This window comes from Echinops telfairi, unplaced genomic scaffold (assembly GCF_000313985.2).
Source record: "Echinops telfairi isolate 266 unplaced genomic scaffold, ASM31398v2 ScPeMD7_7424;HRSCAF=8462, whole genome shotgun sequence".
Taxonomy (NCBI): domain Eukaryota; kingdom Metazoa; phylum Chordata; class Mammalia; order Afrosoricida; family Tenrecidae; genus Echinops; species Echinops telfairi.
Window position 1 is genome coordinate 48,125,012 of NW_022111324.1, and position 12,471 is coordinate 48,137,482.

Here is a 12,471-nt window from a genome sequence, read left to right on the forward strand (position 1 = left end):
CACCTGTAATTAGGGGCTTGCATGTCCCCAGAGAATATAAAGGCCTTGATTAGCATTAAATATCTCTCTCCCTCCACGTGGACCACCAGAAGAGGCTGAGGTGAGCATGCTACCATGAAATGTGTCTGGCTCCATTATTTCAATCTCTCTCCTATCTCTCATGCTCTCTATGACTTTACTATAATATTTACTTATTATCGCTGTACAATTGTGCCCACTGGCTCCGTGATGATGTGTTAGGGCAGGTACCCTGACAGGGACCTGCATTTGCAGATGGGTCAAGACTCAAGATAAGAAGAAACAGCTACAAACATCCATTAACAATTGGAATGTGTGAAGTATAAATCTAGGAAAATTGGAAGTTGTCAAAAGAGAAAGGGATCACATAGAGATCAGTATTCTAGGCAAGCTGTCCCGGGCTGGTATTGACTTTTTTTTTTTAATCAAAGAATCCTTTGGTTTACTATGCCGGGGAGGCCAAGTTCAAGAGGAATGTTGCATTCATTTTCAGGAAGAACATTCCCAGCTCTGTCTTGAAGTACGTGATATCTGTGGTAGGGCAGTATTTATATACCTACAAGGAAGGTCAATTAATACAACTATGGTCCAAACTTAAACCCCAAACCCCAAAGTTAGTGATGAAGAAAATGGAAGAATCCCACCCACTTATTTGGTCTGAAATTGATCAACCATGCAACCATGAGGCATTGCTAATCACTAACGATTGGAATGCAAAAGTCGGAGACAAAGAGGAGGGGATGGTACTTGGAAAACGTGGCCTTGGTGACAGAAATGAAGCTGGACATCACATGATAGAATTTGGCAAGACCAATGACTTCTTCCTTACAAATATCTTTTTTTCCAACAGCGTAAATGGCGACTGTACACAGGGTCCTCACTGGGCAGAGTACACAGAAATCACATTGACTACATCTGCGGATGAGACCATAGAGACGCTTGATGTCAGTAATAAACTGAGGTCAAGGGCCGACTATGGAACAGACCATCAATTGTAAGTTGAAGTTGATGTTGAAGACGATTAACACAACTCCACCAGCCAAAAGACAACCTTGAAGACATCCCACCGGGATTTTGGGACCATCTCTCGAGACAGAAGACCCGATGAGCTGTGGGAGGACATCAGGAGCATCATCCCCGAAGAAAGCAAGCGGTAAAGAGACAAGAAAGACAGAAGCTCCACATGCAGGCAGGAGAGACGGAAACTTGTTGATTGCAGCGTAGCTGAAGCACCGGCTAGAAATGATGACGTAAAGAGCTGAACCGAACATCTTGATGGGCAGCCTGAGAATGAAGGTGCCAAGGTCTGAAGGTAGAAAGCAAAGAAGGAGGGAAAGGGCCCCGCATCACAAGACAAGAGAACGGAAGGAAAAGTTCAATCCTCAAGGTACACCGTGGAATGGTTCTATGGGCAGAATATTGACGGTCTTAAGAAGCATCAGAAGGTGGAAGGAATACAGAGTCATTACCAAAAAGAACTGGTTAAAAAAAAAGAAGAAGAACTGGTTGGTCGTCCACCGTTTCACAAGGTAGCGTAGAATTAATAACCACTGGCACTGGCTGTCCAAGGTGATGGCCAAGTTGCACTGAGGGGATTAGCCAAGATCAAGGCTCCAAGAGTGGATAGAATGCCCACTGAAATGTTTCAACAAGTTGATGATGCAGTAGAAGAACTTCATGCACCTACGCCAAGGAATTTGGAAGACCTAGCCAACCAACTGGAAGAGATTCATATTTATATCCATTTCAAAGAAAAGTAATCAAACAGAAGGTGCAAATTACAGAACAAAATCACTAATATCACATGCAAGTAAAGTTCTGCTGAAAATAGTTCAACAACAGCTGCAACAATAGATCAATAAGAAATTCAAGGTAGATTCAGAAGAGGAGGTGGCATGAGGGATCTCATGGCTGGTGTCCCATGACTCTTGCCTGGAAGCAGAGAACACTAGAGAGAGGCTGACTTGTGTTGTATTGGCTCTGCAAGGCATTCGATGGTGTGCATCACAACGACGTTGAGAGCCCTTCACTGGGCTCACACAGAGCCTGTGTGTGGACCAAGGCATGGGAACACAATGGGGGTGGGGCTCTGCATGGCTTAAAATCAGGAAAGGTATGTCGGGCCGCATCTTTTCACCAGTTGACTCCATGGGTATGCTGTGTTTGAGAAGCTGCACACCACGTCGGAGAACACGCATCAGGTTTGGAGGAAGGCTCGTGAACGACTTGTGCAGGGTACATGACATAACCCTGCTTGCTGCAGAGGAAGAGGACTTGCTGAGGAAGCCCAAGGAGGACACCCCTGGTGTAGCTTCTGCCTCAGGCTAAAGAAAACCCCACAGCCTCACAGCAGAGCCAACCGAGAGCGACGCAATCAAGGGAGAGAAGACCGAGGCTGCCAAGGATGTCGCTTTGCATGGCTCTGCCATCAGTGCCATGGAAGCAGCAGTCAAGAAATCAAATGCCCCAAGAGGTCTCTTTAAAGAACAGCGAGGGGACCACGTTGAAGATCAGTTGTGCCATGGGTATTTTCAATCTCACACGCACGGGAAAGCTGGGGCCCACACAAACAGCATACACACTTCTGAAAGATGCAGAAACGACTGAGTGATGGGGGAAATGTATGTTGAAACCCACGTAAGGAACCGCTTTCCACCTCTCAGGCTGACCGGAAGCACACATGCACTCTGGTAGTGGGAAGCGGGGTGCAGTGGGAGCCCTCCTCGTGGGAAGAAACACTTGGTCCACTGCTTTGGAGAAACACTGCCTGCACGGTCACACGTTGGGCAACAATCCCGCTGCTGGGCACTTCTTCATTGCATCCTGGGAGGAGGCATGCTCAATGGTGTTCACAGCCTAACTGTAACCAGCTGGACCATGCAGGCCACTGGGCACCACAGAATGACAGAGGCCGGGGGAGCCACCCAGTGCCAGGGCAGAAGGAACAGTCAGGGGGCCCAGGACCAGGGTCCACGTTAGAATTGAGGTGACAGCCCAAGTTGGCTTGAGGGACAGGGAAGTGGGTGTACTTGTGGGGGCATCTGCCCATGGGTGCCACGGTCATAGCCACCCATGGACAAGGAGGCCATGCTGAAGAAGGAGTGGGCCCAGAGCAGGGTCACGGGAGACCTGTGGTCGAGGGGATCAAGGCAGGAGTCCTGTCCTATGATCTGGGGGAACAGAGGGCCCAGGGAGGAACTGTACCTGGATGGGCACCTAAGGCCCTTGGATTCCCGAACAGCATGGGTAGTGCCTAACAATCTTCCTTAAACACGACCTGCACTGAGGGCCCGCCGTAAAGTGGTCCCCACCGCCACTCTCTCACCCCAGTCTGGAATTATCACATTTGTTCAGTGACTCCCCTAGCAGGAAGGGAACCCCAGAAGGCCAGAGCCTTGGAGTCTTACAGTCTTGCTGTGAGTGTTGGGGTACCAGCCTCACCTGTGGTCTACACTAAGGTGACCAGATTTTAACATGGGTAAAGTGGGACACTGTTGATAAAACTCATATCCTGGCGAAATAGCCACATGGCAGCTGAAAACCGTATACCCTAGCTTGTCGTGCATTCTTTCCAAAAATTGGGACTTTTAAAAAATGCTGCGGAATGCGGGAAAAATTGTTAAAAATTGGGACTCTCCCACCAAAAGCGGGATGTCTGGTCACCCCCGTGTGCTGAGTGACTCTGGAGGGCTCGGGAAGCCCATGATCCCAGAGCCCAGGGGCACCAGACGTGCCTCAGATGGCTTTCGTGCGCTGCTATCTTCCTGCCGCGCTCCTCCGGAACACCCCCACCCCCACCCCCGCCACTACCATTGAGTCCGTCTGACTCATAGTGACACTGTTAGGTAGCAAGATAGGGGGCTGTTCCCCTCTGTGTCTAGGGGCCCCCTATAGGAAGTTGGAAACCAATAAAGCAGTGGTTCTCAACCTGTAGGTCAGGATCCCTTTGGGGGTCGAATGACCCTTTCACAAGGGTCACTGGATACATAATAGTAGCAAAATGACAGTGAAGAAGTAGCAACTAAAATAATTTTATGGTTGGGGGTCACCACAACCTGAGGAACTATATTAAAGTGTCGTGGCATGAGGAAGGTTGAGAACCCCTGCAATAAAGGCTAAAGGGCATGTGCCAATTCAGGCCTGAGCCGGTGGGAGGAGTGTGTGGGTGTTGTACACCTAGGTGGACGGTACCTAGGTACACCTGGATTGGCCCAATCTAGGCCAAGTGGGCTTAATTCAGCCAATGGGGTCAACCAGTACCATCGACCAAATCTCCCAGCGGAAGGCCCTAAAAACTGGAACCTGGAGACCACCGCCCTCTCTTTCCGCTGCTCCTCTGCCTTCTGCTCGGCTGCGCTGCAGTCTCTCTTGGGCTTCAGGTTGCTGTGTGTGTGTGTGTGTGTGTGTGTGTGTGCGCGCGCGTGCGCGTGCAGTCCTATGTTCAGTTAACTATAAAACCTGAAACTTCTTCTATACTTTCTAAAAACCTACTTGGATCACAAACCAGGCTTTGGCGTGAATTCTTTCTCATGCGAAGCCAAGAATCAAGGTGTTTCCTACCTGAGGAATCTAACAATACTATAGGAGCCTTCGAGGCTTAAATCTTGACGGGAACAGGCAGCCTCTTCTCCCTCAGAGCTTCCAGTGGTTTGGAACCGCTGACCTGGGGATTAGCAGCCCAAAGCCTATCCCACGGCGACAACAGATTGATTCAGAAAATGGAGTGGGTCTGGACCATCCGGGTGTCAGCAAATAGCTGGGGGTCTCAGGGGTGGAGCCAGCATGGCTGAGGTGAATGCGGACAGCCTGGGCACCAGAGCGCTGAATTGGGGTGGGGATGAGAGAAGACCATGGGGCTTGATTGGGGGATTTGACGTTGTGCTGACCACCTGGGGCCTCATCCAGTGTGAGGGTGAAGCTGTTCGAAGTTCCTACACAGGGGAAGTGATGGAATCGGACCCCGATTTCGGGAGCTTGACTGGGCACAGTGTGGGTGCTGGATTGGAGGGGGAAGAACAGAGCAGGGCCCCCGTCAAAAGGCTGGTGAGCGGAGCAGTGGCACTGGGGACAGGGTTCAGAGAGGAGCAGGGTACTGAGACTTGAGCCCGACAGAGGGGGCTGAGGACACCTTCCTGAGGAAAGGCTCAGCTGGGGCTCAGAGGGACTTGGGCTGATTGGACATCATGTGATTAACTGCAGAGCAATTGGGCTTTTTGTTTTTAAGGTGAGCTCATCTGCTGAAATAAACACCAAGCTGTCTGGGAAATGCTTGACTTACCCAGCTAATGACTCAAGCCCACAGAAGGTCGAGAAATCAGAGGGAAGGAAGGGGGAGAGTGAGCATCTACACCCGTGAGACCAGAACTAACTGTGAACGAAGGGGGCTTGGGGACAGAGTGGGCGATGCGTTGGCTGCTAACCACAAGGTCAGCAGTTTGAAACCACCAGCCACTGTGGGGCAGAAAGATGAGGATTTCTACTCCTAAAAAGATTTATAGTCTCAGAACCCCCGGGGGCAATCGACTCAATGGCAGTAGGTAAACCAGTTTGGTTTTTAAGTTGTGAACCGTGGTCCACAGACAGCAGCCTTTACGGAATCCTCACAGTCGCCCTGAGAGGAGGGGCTCACCCTCTCTGGCTGAGGAGATGGTGGAGGGTCTGTTTCTTTGTCTGAAGACACTCGGCGAGTATGTGGTGGCCCCTGTGGTCAAGCCCGCTCTCTGTCTGGGGCTCAGGCACGTCCCCACATGGAATCTGCCACCGGGACTGAATTCTGAACACGGAGCTGATGTGAGGCTGTGGGTGGGGGAGATCTGCTTGGGTTGGGCCTGAAGATGCCACGCAAAGTGTGCTCTGGAGGAAGGGAGGCCCAAGGGGCCTGGTGCTGACTGTACTCGGGTGGGGAGGGTGGGGTGGTGACGACAGATGACAGACCGGCCCACTGGCGTTATTCGCAGGTTTCTTAGAGCAGAATAACCAAGGGACAAACCAAAAGTGCATGTCACAGCGCAGTTGCTCTTTATTGATCCAGGACCTGGTCTGCTTCTGTCGCCCCAGAAAGCAGCTAGGGTAGCATCAGTCTTCAGCCTAAATATCTGCAAAATGAGGGTAATGATTGCGCCTGCCTCACCTGGCTGAAGGAAGCAGGAGGTTAGAGAAGACATTTTTGAAGAGGCTGGACAAGGACTTAGGTCAAAGATCCTTGGGTGGGGCAAAGAATGCACACTCTCAGCCAGAAAGTTGGAAGTTGGAGCCCACCCAGAGGCCCCTCAAAAGCAAGGCTTGGTGATGGATCTGTTTCGGAAGAACCAGCCACTGAAAACCTAAGGGGCTCAGTTCTACCCTCCCATGGATAGGGAGTCTGTTCTAATGTTTTCATTCTAATGCCCAGGTTAACTGCAGAGGGAGCCCTTAGAGCAGGGGGAAAGCTCATCGCTGCTGCCATCTCGTGTGCACATTGAGAACAACACCTGTGCAGACGCCTGCAGGAAAGTTCTCTCTCCACAGACTTCAGAGCCAGGGGTGAGAGAAAGTGTCTGATGTTGGTCCTTGGGCACACCACTTCCTCACCCAGCTCGGATCTGCAGGTGTTTCAGCCCCGCCCCCCCCCCCCTTCCTCTTGGACCCCAGGCTTTCCCAGGGCCGCTAGAGAGCCTGCCTGGTCTTGGAGGGTCTCTAGGCACCATGGCACCTGGAGGAGGGGAGCGAACCAGCTTTATTGTGCAAGTGAGAGAGGCAGCCCTGAGACCAAGGCAGGAGGAGCCAGGCGAGCATGGAGAATAGCACCGAGGGAAAGCCAGGGGGCACACTGGGGAGCCGGGCGGTAGAGGCCTGGGACTCAACCCCAGGTGCAGCATTGACAGGCAGAACTGAACACCAGGCCTGCTGGGCAGCTCTGCCGGAACAGCCGGCCGCCCGCACAGCTGTAGAAGCCGGAGCGATCCCGAGGGTTGGGGTAGAGGCCATCAGCTCTGCCCTGGCAGAAGGTATCTTCTCCAGGGCTGGGCCCACTCTCGGGCTCAGAGGGGTGCTCTGGTGTGGGCACGTCAGGCTCTGTGGGGCCTGAAGGCACATAGGGGAGACCTGTGAAGACAGTCACGATTCAACCCGGGGCCCCAAGGGCAAGCCCAAGTGCACAGGCCAAGCCCAGCAGCAGGCACCGGCACCCCGCAGGCAGAGCACAGCCAGCCCCACAGAACAGCCAGGACAGTCACCGGGTAGCGGGAGGACAGCGCGACAGAAGACACCTGGAGGACCCTTCATGTGACCCAGACCCTGGTTAAGCATTTAGCCATTCTCCCGAAGGTTGGAAGTTCAAGGCCACCCCGAGGCACCTTGGAAGAAAGGCCTGGCAATCTACGACCCTCCAAAGGAGCCCTTGAGAACCCTATGGAGCACAGTTCTCCTCTGGCTTATCAGGGTCCGCTGGTGGGGCGGTGCCCTATGTGTCAGGCTGCTGATTGCAAGGTCAGCAGTTCAAAACCATTGGCCGCTGCTGGGAGAAAGACAAGACTTTCTGCTCCTATGGGAGGCACCCGGGAATGAAGAGTTAGAGGCGTGGAAACGCACCGGAGTGGTTCTTTCTGCGATGGCAGTGCGTTTGAGCTGAAGGATCCGCTCACGGGCAACAGGGTACCCGTGTGACGGGCAGCAAGGTCTACCCATGCCCCAGCAGGGGATTGGGAACCCCACGGACACGCTGAGTCAGGCTTTCTCCCTGCTCCTGGGCTGAGGGTTCCTGGAGGAAGCCTGGCTACAACACCCTGGGTGGGCATTGCTACACCCAGCAAGAGGGCAGGAAGGGGAGGGCGGTGAGAAGAGAAGGTGTCAACCCGGACTTTGGATCAGTCCATTCCGGCTCTACCCCACACCTTGACTTTTCCTTTTTACTCCCCAAACCAAAACGCTCTCTGCCACCAAGTCGATGCCAACTCCACGGTGACCCCACAGGACAGGGTAGAACTGCCCCTGTGGCTCTGAGACTGTAACTGCCTACGGGAAGAGATAGCCCTGTCTTTCTCCCGAGGAGACCTTGAGGATCACAGCCCAAGGAGTAACCGCTCCATAGCCAGGGCTCCTGTGAGGACACGAGACTATGTCTAAGCGCCTGAAGGTCTGTAGGACTCACCTGAGGAGCTTATCAAACTCGAGAAATGCAAATGCTCAGCAGGGGGCGGAACCAGAACGAACTGGTTGAAAGCCTGGTTTGGACATTTCCCTTAGCTCGGGGCTGGGGTGGGGGTGGGAGGGGGAACAGTTTCTTCAGCTCCCCGGGGTTGGATGCAATGAGGGAAACCTCAGAATTGGGTCAGTCAGTTCCTCTGAAGAATCTTCCATGTGGGGGAGAGGCTTCCTACCCCACCCTGACTTCCCCTCTGACCCAGAGCCCCTCACGCACTCAGCTCCTGCTTCAGCGTCTGGATGAGCGGGTATCGGCCTTGGTTGCAGAAGGAGCCCCCGAAGTCGTCCAAGTCCAGTGTCCACACCATGGCCCCGCCCAGGCCCTTCTGCTTCAGATAGCTGACCTGTGGGGGGAGGGGAGGTCAGCCAGGAAAAAGCCAGGAAGTCCAGCCAGGCCAGCCCAGTAGGCTCCTTCCACATCTGGGCGAGGGGTGGTGGGGTGTCTTTTTTTCTCCAGCACCCTCAGGCCCACATGGGAGGAGCCCTGGGCCAGCACTCTGCATGGTTGAGTCTTTGGTCCCGGCGGGCACCAGTCACCCGGGAGGGATGGGGCAGAGGGTGGGGGGTGGAGGGCTGTGAGCATTTCCCTAGACCAGAAACCTGAACATCGTATCGTGGCCTGGCCTGCGCGGAGGGCCTGCGCTTGCAGTCCTGTCTGCTGGTCATGCTGAGTTCAAGCCCACAGGGCATGATGATGCCCCCACCCCCACCCCAAGAGCCCAATCAAGCTTTGCTTCCCTGACTTCATTCCTTTACCCTCCATGAGAACCTTCTCTGCCGCAGCCTCCTCAGCCTGCCTGTCCGCAGAGTGGCTTTCTCTGTCCCCCAGCTGGCCAGTGGGTCATGGTACTCCCAGCAGGAAGGGATGGGGGCTTGTGGGATACAGAAAGATTTCTCCCAAGTTGTCGCCCCCAAATATATGCCAAACCCAAGATGCTGCTTGCTACACATGGTAAATGACTGTACACCAGGAGGTCAACGAAAGTAGGTCAGAGGTTATTCTCCCGAAGGGTTATCAGCCATCTAAAGCAATCAGACTGTCCAGTCTGTCCCACCCTAAGTAGGGCCCACTCCCTTCTCATAAGGATAGTAGGTTGTTTCCCTGAAGGAGAGCCCAGGGAGGGCAAGCCCACTCAAGGGTGACCAAGGTTAGGCGTCCATATGGACTCTAGGGTTCGCTGGCCTTCTTTTCACATGCATGCCCCGTAGTCCCTCCCCTTCCTAGTACATGTACATCCCTAGCTCGTCCCCTTCCTGTCACACTTATCCCTATTGTACAGCCCCTTGCTGTGCCGTGCGTGGTTACCTGCGATCCCGCCCCTAAGTACATATGGGCTTTGGCCAGAAATAAAGGCAGAGACTCCTCCTGCCCTCTCTGCCCGCCGTTCGCGGACCTGGCTGGTGAGATCATGGCCGTCCAGGAGGTGAGCGTGCTGCCATGAAATGAGTCTGACTCCTTCATTGTACTCTCTCCTATACTCTAAGACTTCATTGTAACCTTTATAGATCTTAACTGCACAATTGGGCTTACTGAACCCGGGATAGTGCGAGCGGCTGGCTTCCCCGCAGGGGCTGGAGGGCAGGTGTGGTCTTGAACCCTTGTCCCAAACTCCAGCTCCCCCTACTCCCCGTTCTATGCCCTCCAGCTGCTTGGGCCACCCCCTTGTCCAGGGCCCGCCTTTCATTTTCCTCCCCCTCTTGTCTTTGCTTGGGCACGCTCTTCCCCAGAACTACCTACCCTTCTTCTTCTCTGCCTTAAGGCTCATCTCAAACACCTTCCACCCTGGCTCCTTCCCAGGCTCCTCCTCGGTTCTCCCAGAGCACATCTAGAAGAGCCTACCCCTTTTGGCCCGACTGGACCATCCAGGTGGGCTGTGGCCATAAACAAATGCGTCTCTCCTGAGAAACCAGCGCTCCCATGGGGGCCGAGGAACGAACAACACACTAAGCCACCAACACTGGGCGGGAGGAAGGGAGCATGTGAGTGAGTCCGCAGGGTCTGTCATTTGGACATGTACCGAATGTCGCCAGTGGACTGAGAAGACAGTGATGGGCGACCCACACATGCTTCTCCTCGTCATAAGCCTGTAGAGTGTGTTGCCTTTAATAAGCGACAAATCCTTTAGAATGTGTTAGTGAACAGGACCATTTCCCGGGCCCCTGGCCATTATGTCTTATCTTAATCGATAGATGGCAATGGTACACAGCTCCCATCTGGGGATGTGAGGATTGGGACGTTCGGAAGGAGGCTCCTCCGGGAGAAGGCTCTGGATGCTGCCCCCAGTGCTGCCACCACAGGGCTGGCACTCACCTTTGTTTTGAAGCTTTCCACATCATCGAAGCCCACCCACTGGGTGCCCTGGAAGGCGTAGGGCACCTTCTGGTCCTGGATCCTGAGCTTGGTGGCCCCCTTCCAGGAACAGACCTGCAGGGCAGAGGGTCACCGCTGGGGAGGAAGGGGCTTGGAGGACCCAGGAGATTCTAGGTTGCGTGACCTAGCGCTCAGGGCCGCTGAGCTTAAAGGTACAAGCTGACCAGTGTGGGATGGGACTCAGCAGTCTCTGGTCTTCTCCGAAATGGTGAAAGCAGGACCCTCACCCCCTCCCAGGCAGCCCCCGCCTCCCTCCTTGTCTCCCAGGGTGGCTGTAGGGCAGCAGTTCTCAACCTGTGGGTTGCAACCCCTTTGAGGGTCCCACGGCCCTTTGACAGGGGCCGCCCAATTCATAACAGTAGCAAAATGACAGGGATGAAGCAGGAACGAAAATAATGTTATGGTTGGTGGGTCCCCACCACATGAGGAACTGCATCAAAGGGTCACGCCATCAGGAAGATTGAGAACCACGGCTGTAGGGGTTCCTACCTCGTAGTAGGACAGCACCCCTGCCTCCTTACTGAAGGCCCCGGGGGTCCCGGGCCCTGTAGCTGAAGCCCCCACTCCAGTGTTTGATGAGGAAGCCAGGGTGAAGGACCGTCCGTAGGTGGGCATGCCAAGGATCAGTTTGTTGGCAGGAGCCCCCTTCTGCAGCCAGTATTGCACGGCAAAGTCCTGGTGGAGAAGGAGGGGTGGGGTCATTTTCTTTGCCATCAGGCTGAGCTGGGGCCCCCACGATGGAGGGCGCCAGCCGCAGAGTTTGGAGTTGTTAGCAGGAGCTGCCAGCATCCCTATCAGCGTTCCAGCCATAGCCCACCCTCCTGAGACCCTTCGGCACTCCACCTCAGCCAGTGAAGCCACACGTGCGACAGCTAAGAGCGCGGCTTTGGGGTCAGACAGCCCTTCAGCGCGGGGACATTTACTGGTGACCTACTGGGTGTCAGTCACTGCCCTCGGAGCTTGGGATACCTCGGTGAACCACAGTAACCAGACAGGGCTCTCCCAGCAGTGCGGGCAATGCCCTCGAGCCTTGCCGTCGGTTGAGGGAGGTGAACGTGTAGCTGGTGCTTGTTATTCGCAATTCCTCATGCTTTACAGGCATTTCACAAACATGCTGGACTGGATACAGTGCTCAAAGGCCAAGGTGTCACTCTGAGAACCAAGGCGGCCTGACCCAAGCCAGGCCGTTTCCAGTCACCCCATTCAACGCGTGAGAGAGGGAAGCGGGGTCGAGGCCGGCCGATTATGGCGTCAGTGACGGATATTGGCTAGTCCATGGACGGCCGTCCGAAGGACAAACAAACCTGTCCCGAAAGCACAGCCGGAACGCTCCCGAGAAGCAAGGATGGCGAGACTGTCTCACATCACGTGGACACGTCCTCAGGAGAGATGGCCCCTGGAGGAGGGCAGCAACTTGGTGGGTAGAGGGAGGGTCTGAGGAAAAGAGGGTGGTCCTCCTCGAGGGAGCTGCAACCTGGGAGCGGCTGGGAGGGTGGCGCGGGCTTGGGCGATGTTTTATTCTGCTCGATGGCACTGAATGACAATATGTGAAGTTGCTGCAAACCCTGACCTAGCAAATCCTGAACCATTGCTTCCAGCGGAAATCCAGGGTTAGGGTCCCCGGAGCCTCTGGTCACAACATTTTTGCGAATTGATCAATATATAACCTTTAAAAAATTTTTTCTATTTTAAAATGCCTTATCATATAGGTAGGTAGATAGATACTTAGAAAGGTAGGTAGGTAAATAGATAGATAGAAAGGTAGGTAGATAGATAGATAGATAGATAGATAGATAGATAGATAGATAGATAGATAGATAGATAGATAGATAGATGGATAGATAGATAGATAGATAGATAGATAGATAGATGATAGACATATAGATGATAGATAGATAGAT

At 53.8% G+C, this 12,471-nt stretch overlaps 1 protein-coding gene across 1 annotated transcript in view; it reads right to left on the reverse strand.

The window, feature by feature from the left end:
* Positions 1 to 6,013: 6,013 nt before the first annotated feature.
* CHIT1 (chitinase 1) overlaps positions 6,014 to 12,471 on the reverse strand; it is a 15,792-nt gene continuing 9,334 nt past the window's right edge. Inside the window, exons 8-11 of the mRNA XM_004700095.2 lie at positions 11,060 to 11,245; positions 10,511 to 10,624; positions 8,417 to 8,543; positions 6,014 to 7,101 (exon numbers count right to left, since the gene is read on the reverse strand). Coding sequence (XP_004700152.1) covers positions 6,857 to 7,101; positions 8,417 to 8,543; positions 10,511 to 10,624; positions 11,060 to 11,245 — 672 coding nt within the window. The 3' untranslated portion in view covers positions 6,014 to 6,856. The remainder of the gene's footprint in view (positions 7,102 to 8,416; positions 8,544 to 10,510; positions 10,625 to 11,059; positions 11,246 to 12,471) is intronic.